The sequence below is a fragment of the Panthera tigris genome, chromosome C1 (assembly GCF_018350195.1).
Source record: "Panthera tigris isolate Pti1 chromosome C1, P.tigris_Pti1_mat1.1, whole genome shotgun sequence".
Taxonomy (NCBI): domain Eukaryota; kingdom Metazoa; phylum Chordata; class Mammalia; order Carnivora; family Felidae; genus Panthera; species Panthera tigris.
This window is the reverse complement of record NC_056667.1, coordinates 117,366,686-117,386,566: the sequence shown is the minus strand read 5'-3', so window position 1 is coordinate 117,386,566 and position 19,881 is coordinate 117,366,686. Positions and strand designations below refer to the sequence as shown.

At 35.0% G+C, this 19,881-nt stretch overlaps 1 protein-coding gene across 6 annotated transcripts in view; it reads left to right on the top strand.

The window, feature by feature from the left end:
* The window catches only part of PTPN4 (protein tyrosine phosphatase non-receptor type 4), a 222,082-nt gene that overhangs the window by 117,680 nt on the left and 84,521 nt on the right, over positions 1 to 19,881 (top strand). For all 6 annotated transcript variants that reach the window (XM_042994256.1, XM_042994252.1, XM_042994253.1 and 3 more), the window contains 2 exons: positions 1,979 to 2,066; positions 16,923 to 17,011. In XM_042994256.1, coding sequence (XP_042850190.1) covers positions 1,979 to 2,066; positions 16,923 to 17,011 — 177 coding nt within the window. The remainder of the gene's footprint in view (positions 1 to 1,978; positions 2,067 to 16,922; positions 17,012 to 19,881) is intronic.

Sequence of the window (19,881 nt, the reverse complement as noted above, 5' to 3'; positions counted from 1 at the left end):
CAGAAGCCAAAGCAGGCTCCAGGTTCTGAGCTGTCAGCACAGAGCCTGATGTGGGGCTTGAACTCACAAGCCAGCCACAAGATCATGACTTGAGCTGATGTCGGATGCCCAACTCACTGAGCCATCCAGGTGCCCCAGCCCATTCATTCTTTAGTGAGAACTTCTTTAAACTTCATGTATTTGTGTTCTTTCCCAATTTTTTCCTGTGGTTGACTTCCAATTTCATAGCATTGTATTTCTTTTTTTTTTTTTTTTTTTTTTTAATTTTTTTTTTAACGTTTATTTATTTTTGAGACAGAGAGAGACAGAGCATGAACGGGGGAGGGTCAGAGAGAGGGAGACACAGAATCTGAAACAGGCTCCAGGCTCTGAGCTGTCAGCACAGAGCCCGACGCGGGGCTCGAACTCACGGACCGCGAGATCATGACCTGAGCCGAAGTCGGCGGCTTAACCGACTGAGCCACCCAGGCGCCCCCATAGCATTGTATTTCAAAATGTGCATGGTATGATCTCAGTCTCTCTGTACTTGTTGAGGGCTGATTTGTGACCCAGTACATAAAGTATTCTGGAGAATGTTCCATATACACTTGAAAAAAAATGTTTATTCTGCTTTAGGATGAAATATTCTGAATATATCTGTTAAGTCCATCTGGTCCAGTGTGTCATTTAAAGACATTGTTTTATTGTTGATTTTCTGCTTAGATGATCTGTCCATTGTTGTAAGTGGGGTATTGAAGGCCCATACTATTATTGTATTATTATCAGTGAGTTTCTTTATGTTTGTGATTAATTGATTTACATATTTGGGGGCTCTCAAGTTGGGGGCATAAATTTTTACAATTGTTCTTCTTGATGGAGAGACCCCTTCATTATGATGTAATGCCCTTCTTCATCTCTTGTTACAGTCTTGAGTTTAAAATCTCGTTTGTCACAGGGTGCCTGGGTGGCTCAGTTGGTTAAGTGTCCGAGTCTTGATTTTGACTCAGGTCATGATCTCCCAGTCATGGCATCAAGCCCCACATTGGGATCTGTGCTTGGCGTGAAACCTGCTTAAGATTCTCTTTCTCTCCCTCTGCTTCTGTCCCCTGCTCATGCGCACACGTGCGCACACTCTCTCTCTCTCAAAATAATAAAATATATATTATAGCTAATATGTATTATATTAGACATGATATATAATTATAAAATATATATTATATTAAATATAATTTTATTTATTATATATACTTAGATTAAAATTAATATAATTAAAATTATATTTAAAATAATATAATTATATTATAATATAAGTATGGCTACCCTGGCTTTCTTTTGACATCCATTAGTATGATTGATGGTTCTCCATCCCCTCACTTTCGATCTGCAGGTGTCTTAGCTCTAAAATGTGTCTCTTATAGGCGGCATATAGATGGATATTGCTTTTCATCCATTCTGATACCCTATGTCGATAGATTGGGACATTTAGTCCATTTACATTCAGAGTGATTATTGATAGATATTGATAGATTTGGTGCCATTGTGTTACTTGTAAAGTTAGTGTTTCTGGTGATGTTGACGTTCTCTGTTTCTTTCTAGACTTTGTTGCTTTTGGTGTTTTTTTCCCCTGCTCAAAGAGTCCCCTTTAATGTGGTATTTGTATTTATAATTTTTTGAGGAATCGCCGTACTGTTTACCGTAGTGGCTGCATCAGTTTACATTCTCACCAACAGTGCACAAGGGTTCATTTTCTCCACATCCCCTAGTGCATTCTTGTATTTCTGGAAAATGAAATATTCTACAAAATAATGATTTGTGTTAATGAAAATTTACTTTCCAGATAAGTTAGATATTACTGTATACAACTAAGAGGAGTTGTCATGCATGATGTATTATAAAAGATTTAACTAGAATGCTGAAGTTTTTCTAGATAAATAGGTTTTTTTTTTCTAGTTTGGCCATATTTGTGATTGGTATAATTTTTACTACACTGTCTTTACAGAGGCTTATCTCCTGCAGAAGCAGAATTTAATTATCTGAACACAGCACGTACCTTAGAACTCTATGGAGTTGAATTCCACTATGCAAGGGTAAGTGAAGAGAACTAATGTGATGTTGTTGAGTTAGGCTCCATTTACTCTGTATCAGAGTTTTTATTTAATGCCTAGTAGGATTAGGCAACCAATGGAATAACTAGTGAGTGCTGACAACATAGTTGCACTGAAAATTTCCTCTGAATATAAGTATTTTCAGAATCCCTTAAGATTTAATACCTGAGGAGAAGAATGGTTGAAGTGGGTATTTTGTGTTATTTTTAGGTTTTTATGTTATGAAGATAATTTTTGTAAAGATAATTTTGCAGACCATAAGAGATAGTACCTTTAGGCTTTTTATTTTCCAAAATAAAAGCAGGAAAAGTAGGGATTTTTGCATTCATATTCAGTGTTATAAAGATACTTTCACCTCACCGAGGCTTGTGTTACTTCACTTGTTTCCTCATTTAGTGGCATCATTATAAATTTTTATTTATAAAGCACAAAATGAAGTATGTTAACATATTTTGGTTGTCTTTCTCCCCTGTGACAAATCCCTTTATTAATAAAAGATGGAATTTACAGTCTTTGGCTTCTTCTGTACATCAGTCTGTAACAACTTTTTAATGGTGTCAAACTTTTCTGCTTCCAGAACCCTGCTGTAAGCATGTTTGTGAGTTGCTGTCCTTAATTAGTATGTCTCTATCTAAATTCTTTCTCATGATTTTATCATGAAGTTATGTTCCTTTAGAAGTACTTGGAGTACAGCTTTTGTACATAACAAATGAAAAGTGGAATTATAGGTAATCATTGTTTGAGTTGGTGATAGGTTTTATACTCTGTTGAGATAAATTAGCAATCCGAATAAGGATAGCAGTCTGAAAGGGAGTTACGTTTTCCTTAGATAATTATTTTGAATTTATTTTATAATATACACACTCGAAGTTCTGTTCCATGTAATGGTTTTATTGTTCAGGGCCTCACCTGGCTATGTTCTTCTGGAAGAGGAGTGTTCTTGTATTTCACAAAGCTTATGTCAGTCTCTCCTTTAAAAAAACAAAGATTTGCTTTCCTCACGTGACTAGATCTGCTAGTTCTGAGTGTTTGTAACTTGGAAATCTATTTGTTTGATTCCATTTAAAATGCGTAAGTAAGGCTCTCTTGAACTTTTTGTTTTCTTTAAAATGTTTCTCTCCCCCCCCCCCCACCACCCCCCCCTCCCCACCCATCCCTGTTTGTGGGTTATTTTTTAACCTGATTCTCCAAAATGTAACATAGTTGTCAATATTTGTGCAGCTAGATTTTGGTTTTTATCATAAGGTTTAAAACTAATGGAACTTCCTTCACATATGTAAACTAAACTATGGTTAACAATATTCGGTCATGTTAGTCCTTAGCAGTTTTCTAAAGGTAGTGTACCCTGATGCCTGCTATCACTGACTGCTGTCGATGAAATACAAATTTCTTTTTTTAATTTAAGTGACATGCTGGATCTCATGCATAACTAACCATATTGGTATTTATTGATTTGATTAAGGGAGGAGTTCTGTTGTTATTTAAATTATTAGATTGTAAAACTCTAAGAAAGTCATAAATGTAGAGTGTCAGATTAAATTAAATTTTAAGTGGTCAGAGTTATTTAGAAACCTAATTTGTACTGACAGAAAACGCCAGGAAAGGGTGTTTTGGTTGTGTGTGGATACTGAGAACTTAAGAAGAAAATGTGCAGATGTCCAGTGAACGTGGAGGGGAATTTTACAGCATCCTGAATAAAAATGACAAAAAAATAGAGGAGAGAGGATACATAAAGGGAATACCTAATTGAATATCACAAGCAAAGGTGTTTGAAATAATATTTTATTTTGAAAAAAAGAGGTAAGATGTTTTCTATCTGCCTTTGAAATGTAGATTGAAAAAATCAGAGAGTAGAACAAGTTATTTATAGCAATCTGTAAAACACAAATAAGTCTTAGGTACTCATTGTTGTGGGTCTTTTAGGTGCCTTACACAGTGTTGGTGCTAAGGGGTACTTAGCAAAACATCAGTTATCTCATGGAGTTCACAGGATGGTGGGGAAGAAAGAAATGGGTCATGCGTTGACAAAAATGTGAAGATAAGAAGGGGAAAGTGCAGAATGATATGGGACTATATGACCAAACATCTAATCCAGCCTGGGAGCAAAGGTTAGGGAAGGTTTATTATAAGAAGTAATTTACCGAAAAAAAATTTTTTTTTCGGTAAATTACCGAAGCCAGAAGAATGAATAAGAATTAACCAAGAGAGTGGTTTTCACTGTAGACCATCGCCATGAGTAAAGACCTGAAATCAAGAGAACATGACATGCTTAAGAAAATAAGAACATTTTATGTGTCCAGGAGATTATATGAGTAAGGGAAAAGGGAACTGTAGAAAATTAAAGAATGACTGAGAACTTCAAGATAGAGAAAAAAAGGTTCGAGGTAAGGGAGCAGGGACATAGTTTGTGTTTTAAAATAATATGGTAAATGGATTTTTTTTTTTTAGGGGTGTGTGTATGTGTTCAGTTGTGTCAGTTTTAACATATGTATAGATTTACGTAACCACTACCACAATCAGAATAAAGATAATCCATTATCCCATAAACTCTTGCTCATGCTGCTCCTTTGTAATCTAATCTTACACTTCCCCCTAATCCCTGGCAACTGGTTCTATTTTCTGACTCTAAATTTTTGTCTTTTCCAAAATGTCTTACAAATGGAATCCTATGTTATGTAACCTTCTGAGACTGGCTTTTTACAGTAATGCATTTGAGATTTATCCAAGTTATTGTGTATTTCAATAGTTCATTCCTTTTTTGTTGTTTGTTTATTCACCCATGGAAGAACATCTGGATTGTTTGTGGTTGTTTTTTGTTTTTTGTTTTTTTATTAATAGACCACTGCAGAAAAATCATTTACAGTTTTTTTGTGTGGATTTAAGTTCTCATTTCTGTAGGGTAAAAACCCCAGAGTGGGATGGCTGGGTCATATGGTAAGTGTGTATTTAGCTTTACATGAAACTGCCAAACTGTTTTCCAAAGTGACTGAACAACTTTGTATCCTTACTCGCAATATTGTGCAAGTTCCAGTTCACATCCTTTTTTGGCATTGTCTGTTTTGTTTTGTTTTGTTTCTTTTCAAGCTTTTCTAATAGATGTGTTTCATCTCAGCTTGTATTTACTTTGTATTTCTCTGTTGACTAATGATGTTGAGCATCATATCTTCTTTGATGAATAAGCTGTTCAAATATTTTGCCCATTATTTGTTTCTTTTCTTACCCCCCCCCCCTTTTTTTTTAAAGAACTCTCTATATATTCTAGATACACTTTTTTGATGGGTATGTGATTTGCAGATGTTTTTCCCCATTCTTTGGAGCAAAAGAAAGTGATAATTTATAATATTCCTTACTCAGTCACTGATAGAACAGATAGCTAAAATCTTTATCTTGCTGATTTTTAGACTAACAATGCAATCAGCAAACTTGACTTAATTGATTTATGTAGAATATCGCATCCAGCAACTCCACAGTATGTATGATTTTCAAACACACAATATAATTTTTGAAAAACAAAAGGAAACTTTAAAAATCTTCTGAACATTTGGAAATCAAGAAATACACTTCTAAATAAACAGTGGATGCAAATGCAGTCATTATTTCCACCCAGCACTCTGTGCTTTATTCTCAGATTCTTACCTACAAAGAATAAGGATTAGTTACCCCCAAATTTTTGGTTAGGATCAGTTGATGAAATAATGATATGAAAGTAATCTTGAAAATACAATTTGAACATATGATATTAATTCCAAGGAACATTTTGGGAGCTAAATTTACATTTTTGTGAAGAATTTCTGACCTCTTAAAATGTTATAAAAGCACTATCTCAGGAGTAATTGCTAGTGTAATTAAACTGTCTTAATTTGTTAAATGAATGGTTTGAGGGCTCACCAAACATCTATTATCTTTTCTAATGAAAACTGTTCAGTGTTTATTACTGTGAGAATAGAATAAAAGAACATAATAGAGTTATAAGATACCTATGCCATGGGTCCTCCAGTTCAATCTCTGTTTTATAAGGATGTCAGTGTAATGTAAACTCTGTATTGCATAACCTTGTTACCTAAATGTAAAAGTAATCACAGAAAGTTTGGCTTTAGGATTTCAGTTAAGTAGAGGATGCTCTAAATTAACCCTAAAACAGTTCAAGTTTTAGGCTTGTTGTCAGTATCTTATTTCCATAGGTATTTGTAATAATAATGAAGATAATTCTAATGAAAAATAACTTTTGCCCTTCAGCGTTCCAAAGGAAAGGAAAGCTTAATGATGCTATTTTGATTATTCATTCATTCAATGAATATTTATTGAGCACCTTCTATGTTCCAAGTCCTGTTTATAGACACTGTGGATACAGCACTGAGTAAAGCAGGTAAAAAAAACCCAACCCTCATGACGCTTGCATTCTGGTGGGCAAGACAGACTATAAACAAATAATTGAGTATATCAGAATACATAGTAGGTATTCCATGGAAGTAAAGTTTACAGTAATAGGCAAATAGAATAGCAGTCACCTGTGGAAGGGTTTTATTAGCTGGGAGGCTCATGAGGGAGCCTTCTTGGATTTTGAAAATATGTATCTTTGTGTTGGTTACACAGACATATATATATGTATGTGTAGGTATATATGTAAAATTTTGAGTTGCGCATGTAAGATTTGTACATTTTATTTATTTTTTAAATGTTAACGTTTTTATTTTAGAGAGAGAGAGCGTGAGCAGGGAGAGGGGCAGAGGGAGTGAGAGAGAGAATCCTAATCAGTTTCCATGCTCAGCTCAGACCCCAACAAAGGGCTCTATTGCATGACCCTGGGATCATGACCTGAGTGGAAATCAAGAGCCAGATTCTCAACCAACTGTGCCACCCACATGCCCCTATACATTTTAATATATGTACATTATACTTAATTTTTCTTTAACTAAATACATAACATATCAGATAGTAATAGATGCTGTGGAGGAAAATTACTTGAGAAAGGGGAGTGAGACCAACAAAGTGTGGTATCAGGGAAGGCCTCACTGAGACTATCAACAGATTTGAAGGTGTTATGCAGATGCATATCTAGGGGAGAGGAGATATCAATGAAAACCATGAAATAGGTTGCTTGGAAGTTCAGGAACAGCAGAGAGACCATTATGGCTGGTGCAGTATAAGGTAGGAAAGAAGAGTATTGATTAGTTTAAGGTGGACTAAGGTTTTATAAGACATTTTAAACACTACAACTTTTAATTCTAAGCAAGTCCAGTAGACAGTTTGAGGAGATAAAAGTCTTGGTGTGATTTACATTTTGAAAAGATAACAATGGCTGCCATTTGAGAGTATTCTATAAGGCACTAAGAGACCAGCTAGACTCTTACCATGATCAAGGTGAGAAATAATGGTGGTTGTAGCAGTTGGGTGGTGAAAAGTAATCAGATTCTGTATATATTTTGAATATGGAAGTGACAGCATTTACTGATGTACTGGCTATAGGATGTGAGAGAAAAAGGATTCAGGAGTGATTCCAAAGTTTTTGGTCTGAACAGCTAGACAGATGATGTAACTATTCAGGAAGATGGGAAAGACCAGGGAGAAGCAGGTTGGAAGGGTGGGTCAAGAATTAGTCTCACAACAGTCAAATTTTAGAAGACTTTTTACACATCCACACGAAGGAGGGTAGGCAATTCAGTGTATAGGACTGAGTTCAGAAGAGAGGTCTGGACTAAAGACAGACATTGGGAATTGTCAGCTCATAGTTAATATTCAAAGCCATGAAATGAGAGCACTCAGAGAAATCTAGTAAATACTGAAGAGAAAGGTCCTCTGAGCTGGAACACTTCAGAGATTAGAGAGATGAGGAAGAACCAGGAGGAAGCAACCATGTAGATAGAAAGCCTGTCTTTCAGACACGTGTGTGTCTTTGAAGAGAAGCAAATTAGGAGTGTTCAACTATGTCAGATGAGAACTGGATTAGACATGTGGAAGTCATCAGTGACCTTGTAAGAACAGTTTGGGGGTATTTTGATGGCCTAGGCTGATTACAGAGTATACAAGAAGGAATACGAGGACAGTAATTTTGAGAGGTTTTTGCCATACAGGACACAAGTAATAATAATAGCACCTAAATAGCATTTACTAAGTGTCCAACACCTTCTTAAGACTTTATGTATATTAATCTCAGTTAATCCTTACAGTATCCCAGTGAGGTAGGAGTATTTCATTTCTTCACAGATGAGGAAAGTGAGACACAGAGATACTAAGTAATTTAGCCATACGATGTCTATTTCTATATTGAAGAACCAATTTATAGCTTCTTCTAAAACACTGTTTTATTTATTTATTTATTTATTTATTTATTTTTCAATATATGAAATTTACTGTCAAATTGGTTTCCATACAACACCCAGTAAAACACTGTTTTTAACTTACATGCATTTGAAAACTTTTTGACAGATTGGTTAGAATAATCAAATAATTTAAAAATGTAATCTCTTGAAACAGAGAAAAGAGTTTCTTGCGTCAGAGTGGAGCAGTATATATGACTTCATCTGTGTCCCCCTAGAGTATTCAGATCACCCAGTGACTTTCCATAATTCTGCTGTGTGCTTTCACTCATCACATCTTGTCTAGACATAGCTTGTGTGTGTGTGTGTGTGTGTGTGTGATGTATCAGACATCTTTATGAAAAGATCAGTAGATAACTACCTGTGTTCATTTTCACTGAATAATTTGAGTTTGCCTACACTGTTAAGCCTACGTAAGGCACACAAACTTTTGTTTTTGAATTAGTGAATGTATATTATGCCTAACTACATTAAAAAACATATAAACATAAACATTTTAATCATATATGGGGAAAACATAAAGCTAAAGGTTAAAAGAGAACATAATTTCAACATACGTTACAGAAATTTTTAATATCCATATTTTATTCATAATATTCTTATTTTGTATTCATATTTCATATTCTAAGGATTAATTTTTTATGGACATGTAATTAGAATATAGGAAAAAGATGAGCATTTAACAGGAGAAATACAAATGATTGATATTATGAAAAATTGCTTGCTTTTTCTAATCCTCTAAAATAGAATCCTGAGGGGCGCCTGGCTGGCTCAGTAGAACATGTGGCTCTTGGTATTGAGGTCATGAGTTTGAACCCCACATTTGCTGTAGAGGTTACTAATAAAAATGATAAATAAACTTTTAAAAAATCTAAAAAAAATAAAATATAACCATGAAAATAACAAGGAGAAACCAATTTCATAAGATTTGCAAAAATTCAAAGGATTAAAAATATCCATTATTGGTAAGAGTATGCAAAGTGGACATTTTGAAACATTGTTGAAGTATAACTTGATATAACCCTTTTGGAGTGCAGATATTCATATAATCTTCAATCATTTCCATTTCTCAGATTCTATCCTGTAGAATATTTATATAAGTGTTTTAAATAGTGTGTTCAAGAATTTTTATTACAGCACTGTTTGTAATAAAAAATTAGAAACACTAAATAAATGAACAGAAATGGTTAAGAAATTGTGATAAATCAATGCTTTGGAATAATATGCAGCAGTAAATAATTTACAGAATAAGATATCATATTTTTTGTTGATTAAAGAAATTGTGTAGTTGTATAAAATATGTATTTATATTTTTTATAAACATAAAATATTAATAGTGGCTATCCCTGGGGAATGAGGCAGAGAAGGTGAGGGATGCTGTTTGACTTCCTGGTATTTCTGTATTTGTTTGAAATATTTTAATAATTACAAATAATTAAAATTATTTTCATAGCTACCCTACACCACTTAAAATTAATGTTTCCCTCACCCATAATATAAAATTTTAGTGGGATCGAGTTACTTTACTCTTAACCTGTGACAATAGACAGGCTAGAACATTAGGTAGTCTTAGCTGTGCAGTTTGTGTTTAGAATAGTATTCTCCAAAGGAAAGGAGGGAAGACCACTACAGGTCATGGAATAATGATAGGTTGAGGTATGGGTCAAAAATATTAGAATATTCATATTCATCCTAAATCTCAACCATTTACATTGTTATTTTTTAGCCTATTACAAAACAGATACACAACTATGTACTGTATTTCAGGGAACATCGGCAGCTGCCCCCAAGTCAAGAAGTAGATGTTAGCCATCCATTCCAGAAACCTTCTTTGTGCCCTGTCACGATAATAGCCCCTTCCTACATTGTATTTTTTTATGGTTTTATCACCCAAGTGTGCCTTCATAGATACTACAACTTGGCCTTGCTGTTTGTTTATTTTAACTAGATCACTTTAAATCTCTGTTAATCTCTGTTAAAATTTTCATGTTAAAGAACTGGGCCATTTCACCTTTAATTTGTCATGGTCTGGACTGTACTGATCACATATTAATGGTGTAACTCAACGTGTTCTGCTTTCTGTGTATTACTTGCAGATTGGCAGCTTGATTAAGGGGCATGTTCAGAGTAAGGATTGATCCCTTTTTTGTGTGATTTTTATCAGGAGGCACATAATGTCTGGTTTTCACTTCTGTTTTTAATGTTAGTAGCCATTGATGTTCAGTGCCTGGATCCGTTAATTCACTGGAGGCTGCACTTAATTCTTAAGTCTTATCTTAAGTCTTTTGTTTTTATTTATTTACTGGGATAATTTTTTTTTTAATGTTTATTTTTTGAGAGAGAAGGAGCATGAGCAAGGGAGAGAGAGAAGGAGACACAGAATCTGAAGCAGGCTCCAGGCTCAGGGCTGTCAGCACAGACGCTGACGGAGGACTCGAACTCACGAGCCATGAGATCATGACCTGAGCCAAAGTTGGATGCTTAACCGACTAAGCCACCCATTATGTGTAATCACATAAATTACACATGTGGCTTGTACTGTATTTCTGTTGGACAGCTCTGGTCTTGCAGCTGTCTCCAGAAGAACTCCCTGAAATGCAAGAAATGTTCTAGACCTGTGCTGTCACTCAAAAAGTGGTTAGTGTGATTGAGGAAGTGAAGTTTTAATTTTATGTCAGTTTAATGAATTTCCATTTAAATAGTTGCATGCGTTTAGTGACTACTCTTTTGGACATGCATGTCAGGTGGGCTGGGATCTGGTTAGAGGGGGTTCTGGAGTTCTGTCCCTGGGTGAGAAACTTGTTCATGTGGGCTAATGAATTTTCACAGAGAAGATGGACTCAAGGGGTGCCTGGGTGGCTTAGGCAGTTAAGCACCAGACTTAACCTCAGGTCATGATCTCCTGGTTCCTGGGTTCAAGCCCCGAGTTGGACTCTCAGCTGACAACTCAGAGCCTGCAGCCTGCTTTGGATTCTGTGTCTCCCTCTCTCTGCCCCTCCCCCACTCACGCTCTGTCTCAAAAATGAATAAACGTTAAAAAAAATTTTTTTAATTAAAAATGCACAAAATCTTAAAAAAATATATGAACTTGATCTAGACTTTGGTTTGATTCATTAGAGAAACACGAAGAAGGCGTGAGAACCGCCTTAAAGAAATATGTAATTATGGGTACACAAAACATCACAGAACTGGCTTGATGAGAAACAGTTTTTTCTAGTTAGAAGGGAGAGATAAAGTGGGATGGGATGGCTGTTTAAAGGCCTACAGTGCCAAGCTAAACAGTTAAGACCTCTTCCTACTGGTGATAGAGATCCATTCATTTAACATTTAACAAATGAGTACAGTTGACCCTTGTACAGTGCAGGGGTTAGGGGCACCAACCTTTATCCCCCCAGTACAGTCCAAAATCTTCATGTAATTTCTGATTCCCCCAAAACTTTACTAATCGACAACTGTTGACCCAAAGCCTTACTGATAACATAGTTGATAAACATGTATTTTTTATGTTATATGTATTATATACTACATTTTTACAATAAAGTAAACTAGAGAAAAGAAAATGTTACTAAGAAAATCATCGAGAAGAAAAAATACATTTACAAGACTCTACTGTATTGATCAGTGTACATCGTCTATATACAAGATGAATGGTCTGTCAGTACCTACATCAATATTGTCTTCTATTATACAAAACACTGTAGATATTAAATGTATTACTAACACTAGACATCAAAAACGAAAAGTTAATGTGAAAAAGAAATACATATTTATTTACAGGAGTAACGATTCATACATTGATAATGGAGAAGCAGCGGTATGAATGCTATGTACCAATGAATGAATCATTATAAAATATTTACGGCCTACAATATTGCACTCATAGTCCTGATACAATATCGGAAGCATTGTTAATTTTTTTAAAAACTACTTACCGATGATGGTAGGCTAGTTATACAGTTTCTCCAATTATGAGACAAAGAGGCATACTGCACAGTAATGTAATTCTTTGAAAGCAGAATTATAAAACACTAAGCAAACTAACACATTACTAATTTTATATTAAATATCACAGACCTCATTCCTGTATAAGGATAGGCTATCCGCTTCCATATGAGTCTTGCACATGATGTTCTCCAGGCGAATACTTAGACATTGCTGATGATAATGGCACAGAAATGTTTCATACAGTTTTTCCCATATGGTCAGATTTCTGCATAAAGATACCCACACACATTCACAACAGATAAGTTTATAAGCCGAACAGCATGATGATTATTTGCAGTTCGTAGAGTGGTAGATTGTCATAAGGTCTTCATCCTCGTCTTCACAGTGAGTCGGCTGTGGAGGAAGAAGAAATGGGGTTGGTCTTACTATCTGAGAGGTGAGCAGAGGTGTAAGAAGTGGGGAAGGTGGAAGCGGGCAGGAGAGGTAGGCACACTCGGTGTAACTTTATGGAAATGCATTGTAATTTCTACCAGGCTTTTTTGCTCTTTAACTTCTCTAATAAAATTTCTGTACGGTTACTAGTTCCTCCACTGTCTGCTTTAGTTGCAGTGCTCCTATCATAGAAGGGCCCATGTTGCAAAAGAAAAGTCAAAAGCAGTCTTCAATAATTAACTCTTCTGCTGGGTTGTCCAGTGTCAGTTCATTGCTGCACTGCTTCTTCCCCTTCTTGCTTCACTGCTTCTTCCACTTCTTCCTCATCATCTAGCACTAATTTTGGGAGCACTCACCTCTATCAAGTCACCTTGTTAATCCTGTGGTGCGGTGCTCTTGAGTTTCTTGATAGGTCTGTATCATGAAACCTTTCACCTTCCATCTTTAATCCGTCTCATGATTTTCTTGACTGGCTCTGTAGTAAGTCCTGTAAAGTTATCTGGACACAGTTTTCTCCCCCAGGAATTTATTGTTTCGAGCTTGATGGCTTTCATGGCCTTTTCTGTAATAACAATGAATAAATAAACGTTTAAAAAAAAAAAAAAGAAAACATGTTCAGGCAGATACCCTTTCTCCTCAGTGATTTTCTGAATGGCACCTGGGAACGTGTCTCCTGACTCCTCAGCAGAGACTGCTTTTCCTGTTTTCTTGTCATTTTTAAAGCCAAACTTCTTTCTAAAATTATCAGACCATCCTTTTCTGGCATTAAATCCTTCAGGTTTAGATCCTACACCTTCTTTTTGCTTTACATTGTCATATAATGACTTTGCTTTTTCTCACATCATATTAGAGTTTATAGATAGAGGCATACCTTTCTTATAGCGGTCCATTACCCACAAAAATCTACATTTTCAATATGAGATGAAAGGTACATTTTGCACCAAGTACCAGGTTTTTGTGCATGCTAGTATAGTTGCAGCAATGGCTTCATGAATTTCCTTTTCCTTTTTTACAATGGTACTCATGCTGGATTCATTTATCTTGAAACAGCAGGCAGCCACAATTGCAGGCCTCAGTCTATTAAGCAATTCAACTTTTTTCTTATGATGTCATGATTTTCTTTGCTTCTTGGGAACACTTCCAGCATCACTAAGGAGCACTTTTTATGGGCCCCATGATGTTACTGGAAGTTTATGGTATTACACTAAACACGTTGAAAATAAGCAAGAGCTGTGAGAAATCACTTTTGCTGCTAGATGCAGTTTATTGGAGAGACCAAACCGCACATGCAGAGATGGTTAGTGTCACACCATATTTTAAGCCGATGCTTGGCAACACCGGAGCTGACAGCAACAGGAGGTGACTATGAAATTATTACAGTGATACAGTATGTACTACAGGAAATGTTATGCAGTTATGATTTCATACAAATGTTTACATTTCTCTTGACTGTGAATGAGGCCTTGTACGGTCTGTAAGTGTGCAGAAGTTTTGATACATCCTAATTTTTTATAATATATTTGTGTGTATTGGGGCACCTGGGTAGCTCAGTTGGTTAAGTATCTGACTTGGTTTTGGCTCAAGTCATGATCTTGAGATTGAGCCTCACATTGGGCTCTGCACTGACAGTGCAGAGCCTGCTTGGGATTCTCTCTCTCCGACCCCTTCCCTACATGTGTTTGTTCTCTCTCTCTTAAATAAATAAACTTAAAATGCATATATATGTATGTATATATATATATATATATATATATATATATATATATATATAATTGTGTGTATTTTATGGTAATAAACAATAAAACAGAGTAGGATCTACATTTATTTTATGCAGTCATGGCATACCTAACTGAAAAAAAAAATTTTTTTTTTATATTTCTAGGCCACAGGATTTGTCTGCAAGTTTTTTGAAATTGTTGCAAATCTATAAAATTTTACAAATCTATATTGAAAAAAAGTCTGCATATAAGTGGACCCACACAGTTCAAACCTGTGTTGTTCATGGGTTAACTCTACAAGACACTTTTCTACACACCTAACAACCCAATAGTGGAAAAAACAAAGGCCCTATGCTTTGCTACTTGGGTTCTACTGAAGAAGAGTAAAAAATAAATAGATTAAATAACATAATTTATAGCATAATATAGGTAGTAGTAAGTGGTAAAAAGAAACACAAAGATATTTTAAAATAAGGTGGTCTTCATGCATTTTCCTGTACATTGGAATTAGTAGCATTTGTGTCCATTAAGGACATAACACTTCTTTTTTTTTTTATCTTGCTCACTTCTGGCATCACCTTGGGAATTGCCATTTCATATCTAGATAGCTATAATTTAAGAACTTGAGTTCCTAGAGAGCCTGAACATGTTTTGCTTTTTTGTTTTTAAACATGTTTTTCTGCCAACATAGCAGCTTGATTGATTTATCTATTTGTTGAGTTTGGTATATCTCTTTAATGTATTGGTTCTTCTCTAGTGCTTGGTGATCATTGGTTGTATACTTCCTTTTGCATTTGTGATTCTTAGTCCACTTGCTTGTCAGCGTTCTCTTTGTTATGGCCTGCTTTAGGTGATGGTGGAGGAGAGAAGGAAAATATTGCCGCGAAACACATGCCTATAATTTGCCTTTCTCAGTTTGAGGTTCTCCATCCATTCTGAGGATTGCTCTAATTTCTGTCCCCAGTATCCACACTTGGTATTTTAGATAAGCTGCACATACTTCCTTGTCCCATAATTCAGTCCAGACAGGGCAGGATTCTAGAGTTGGTAGGAGCTAATTACCTTAGCTGTTCTCTACCTGATCATCCTGACAGTAATTTGAGGGCTCCCTTTATTTCCTTCATCTGCCGTCTGTGAAATTGTATCTGTTGACTATACCTTCTTTCTGCCTCCATACAGAACTTTCTCTTCTGTGTTTAATTCAAGCTGTGGTCTTCTATAATTTTTTTCTCTCCTAAAATCTGATTTTATCCTCTTTATGTCTTTACAAATTTCTCAAAATGTCTGGTCTGTTGATTATATACATTCAAGCGGATTGTTTTTATGTATCTTCTGTGGTATGAGAGTGGGAGCAGAAGGAGCAATAGGAACATATATTACGTCTGCCATCTTGGTCCAAACTTCTAATTGATATTTTTTAAAAAATGATTTAAGAATCCTAACAGTGTACAATAATGCTGGTTATTGCTAAATAAGTTGGTCATACAGTACTCAGTGTTGTGTTACTTTGGCCATTGGTATTTATTTTCCTGTCACAGAAGTTAGTAAGTTTTTTAATTTAATTAGAAGTTATTGAAACTACATTTTAAAGGATTTTTTTTCCTAGGGGCACAATTATAAAATCTTGATTATAATTTCATTAATTAGTTCTGTCTTCTGAGTATATGAATGGTAGGGGGTAAAGCATTGTTGCTAAATGCTAAAAGCATTAGCTTGCCTGTAGGATGTTTCAAGTCAACTAGCAACACTATTTCAAGGTTGATTCGCATCTGAGAAATTAATTCAACATTTTCTCAGTAGTACAGATTAGCTATTCAAGTTGGATGAGTTATCATGAAAACCCTTCCTTTCCTCAAAGCACAGTTCAAATTTTCTTCTCCATAGTCATTCAAATTCTCCAACAGTTGTTCCCTACTCTACTGCCATGATTTTTTTGTTGTATTACATTAGTTATAGGATTTATCATTATATTGGAAATCTTGTTTTTTTATAGGTTACACTTCACTAAACTCTGAATTCTTCCATATTTTCTTTAATTTTGCAATTCTGACACTGTATTTACACAGCAATTAGGTTAGAATAATTTAGAAATGAAAGAATAGATCCTACTTCATCGTTCTACAGGGTGAGAAAGCCTTTGATTCCCTGTCTCAGAGAGTCAATTCCAGTTATACACTGTGGGGAATCCTGAGATCATTTTTTACTGTAGATAATGAATTTTAATATTCTAACATTTAAGTTTGATTGAAGTATGTTCTTTATCTTCGTGAGGTAAAAATTACTATGTGGGTTTGTAAATATTATGCAATTATGTGCTGCCTTCAGATATGTTACATTGTGTTAAAAAAATCCTTATCCTATTTTTAAAATATATATTTAACAAGAAAAGTCCAATATTTTAGATTTGTCATTTTCTTTTTTTGAAGGATCAAAGTAACAATGAAATTATGATTGGAGTGATGTCAGGAGGAATTCTGATTTATAAGAACAGGGTACGAATGAATACCTTTCCATGGTAAGAACTTCCATCAATATTTTTGCTTTTACAATTATATTACTAAATATAATAATTCATATTAAAGAAAGTGGTTGTTGAAGTATATTAATGTTGTCATGCATCTTATCCCACTTGAAATCTACTAGAGACTACCAAAATAATTAAATTGTTTATTTGAAAACTTGCTTAATCCAGACAGGGCAATATTTATAAAGAATACTACTTCATGAATTTTTCTCTTGGAGAATCTCTTAAATTTGCCCTATGGTATAGTAGCTAATACTGTCATGTTTACTCTGTGTCTTGCACCATGCTGATTGCCTTATTATTTTTTCATTTTTTTGAGTGTTTCAAAAAAATTTTTTAATGTTTTATTTATTTATCTTTTTTTTTTTTGAGAGAGAGACAAACAAGAGCATGAGTGGGGGAGGGGCAGAGAGAGAGACACACACAGGATCTGAAGCAGTCTCCAGGCTCTGGGCTGTCAGCACAGAGCCCGATGCAGGGCTCGAACTCGTGAATGGCAAGGTTATGACCTGAGCCCATGTCGGACGCTCAACCAACTGAGCCACCCAGACCCCCATTAGAAGTTTTATTTTTAAGTAATTTCTACACCCAGCGTGGGATTCAGACTCACAAACCCGAAATCAAGAGTTGCATGTTCTAATGGCTGATCCAGCCAGGCACCCACTCCATGATTGCTTCACATTACAGTATTTCCTGTAAGTGCATTAAGTGAGGTCCCATTTTATCGGTTGGAGCATGGGTGTGGTTGCTGCATCTATGATCTGCTATTACGTGGTTTAAATTGGTGCTAGGAAAGTATGGTGGCTCCATGGGGTTTAAAACTCCTGTTTCTTCAGTTTTACTGCTCTGCTGTCCTTAGCATGTTGTCCTCATTGTCCAGGATGACTCACCCTCTGTATCCCAGAACGAGGAAAAAGAAGAAGTAGGATCTGCCTCTTTCCTTTAAGGGGATAAGTTGAAAATCATAAAAATCACTTTGACCATATCTCTTATGCATTATATGAGCAGCTGCAGTTTTTTAAAATAAATGTAATGATTTTCTTTAGCAGAAGAAACAAATACATAAATACATTGTATTACTCTGTTTCTCTTTACATCTCCTTTTAAAAGATTTGGTCCTGATTTTTAACTATCTGTGATTTTTATTTAATAGGTTTTTGTAACTAGTCACTTTAATAGAAATATGATAAGTAACAGAAGCAGTTATTTTAGAAAATTGCCACAACTTTGTTTAAATAATAACAATAAACTTCCTAGATGGGTCACAAAACCATACGAAGCATAAAATATAAAAATTGATGAACATCATGAAAATTAAAGACTTTTGCTCTTCAAAAGAGACTCTAAAGAGGATGAAAGAGAAAGACACAGTCTTTTGTAAAATACATATTTGATAAAGGGCCTATCAAGAATATATAAAGAACTTTAATAACTCAGTAGTAAGAAGACAATCTGATTAAAAAGAAGAGGCAAAATATTTGATTACACGCTTCCACCAAAGGAGATACACAGATGGTACATGAGCACTTGACAAGATGTTCAGTCATCAGTGAAATGCAGATTAAACCACAGTGAACTACTGCTCACACACAGAATAGCTCCACTTAAAAAAAAAAAAGTGACAATACCAAATGAGGGCAAGAAGCAAAACTCCTTAAATCTCATACGTTCCTGGTGAGAGTGCAAACTAGTACACCACCTTTGGAAACAGTTTGGCAGTTTCTTTAAAGTTAAACATAGGTTTACCATATAATCCAGCATTTCTGTTCCTGGAAATTTACCCAAGAGAAATGAAAACCTAAGTTCATATGAAGAGGTTTACACTGATGTTCCTAGCTACATTATTTATAACACCACAAAACAGAACTGCAGATGTCCATCAGTTGGTGACAGAGGATTTATTTCCACAATCAATACTGTTCAGCAATAAAAAGAAATGAGCTATTGATAACACTAAACCATATGGATGCCTTGGCCTCACAACTTTATGCCAAGTATAAGAAGCCAAACACAAACATATTCTTTGTTTCTATTTATATGAAATTCTAGAAAACACAAATTATAGAGACAGTAGACCAGTGGTTGCCAGGAACTGAAAATAGAAGGAAGCAGTTGACTGCAGAGGGACACAAGGGAATGTTTTGAGGCGATGGAAATGTTACGTGATGATTTTGGTGGGTGGTAGTTACATAACTGACTACATTTGTCAGAACTCTCTGAATTGTTCATTGAAGTTGGTATATTTCATTATATATGTCAATTACACTTCTACAAAGTCCATTAAAGAAAATTAAGCATCATTTAGTGTTTCATATCAAATCTTTTATATGTTTGCTATATATCATTCGCTATAATTCAAACCATGATATGTTCAGAGGAGGATATAAAGACATGGCACCTGCCTATTAGTGGACACACAAGAATGAATTATACAATTAATAACAATAAGAAAATATGTAATTAAAAGCTTCACTGTCAGTTTTCATAACAGTGAAATGGTAAATGTGCATCTTTTTTTTTTAATACGAAATTTATTGTTAAATTGGTTTCCATACAAGTATCGCCCAGTGCTCATCCCAACAGGTGCCCTCCTCAACACCCATCACCCCCCCTCCCCTCCCTCCCACCCCCCCATCAACCCTGTTTGTTCTCAGTTTTTAAGAGGCTCTTATGTTTTGGCTCCCTCCCTCTCTAACCTCTCTTCTTTTGAAATGTGCATCTTTGATTGTAATACATTTCTGATTTTACTAAAGACAATTTTAAAAATATTTTACTTTGTATTTTTATATTTTACATTTTTATATAAATTTTATATTTTATATAAATGTCAAAATTTGAAAAATTCTTTTCAGATAATATGG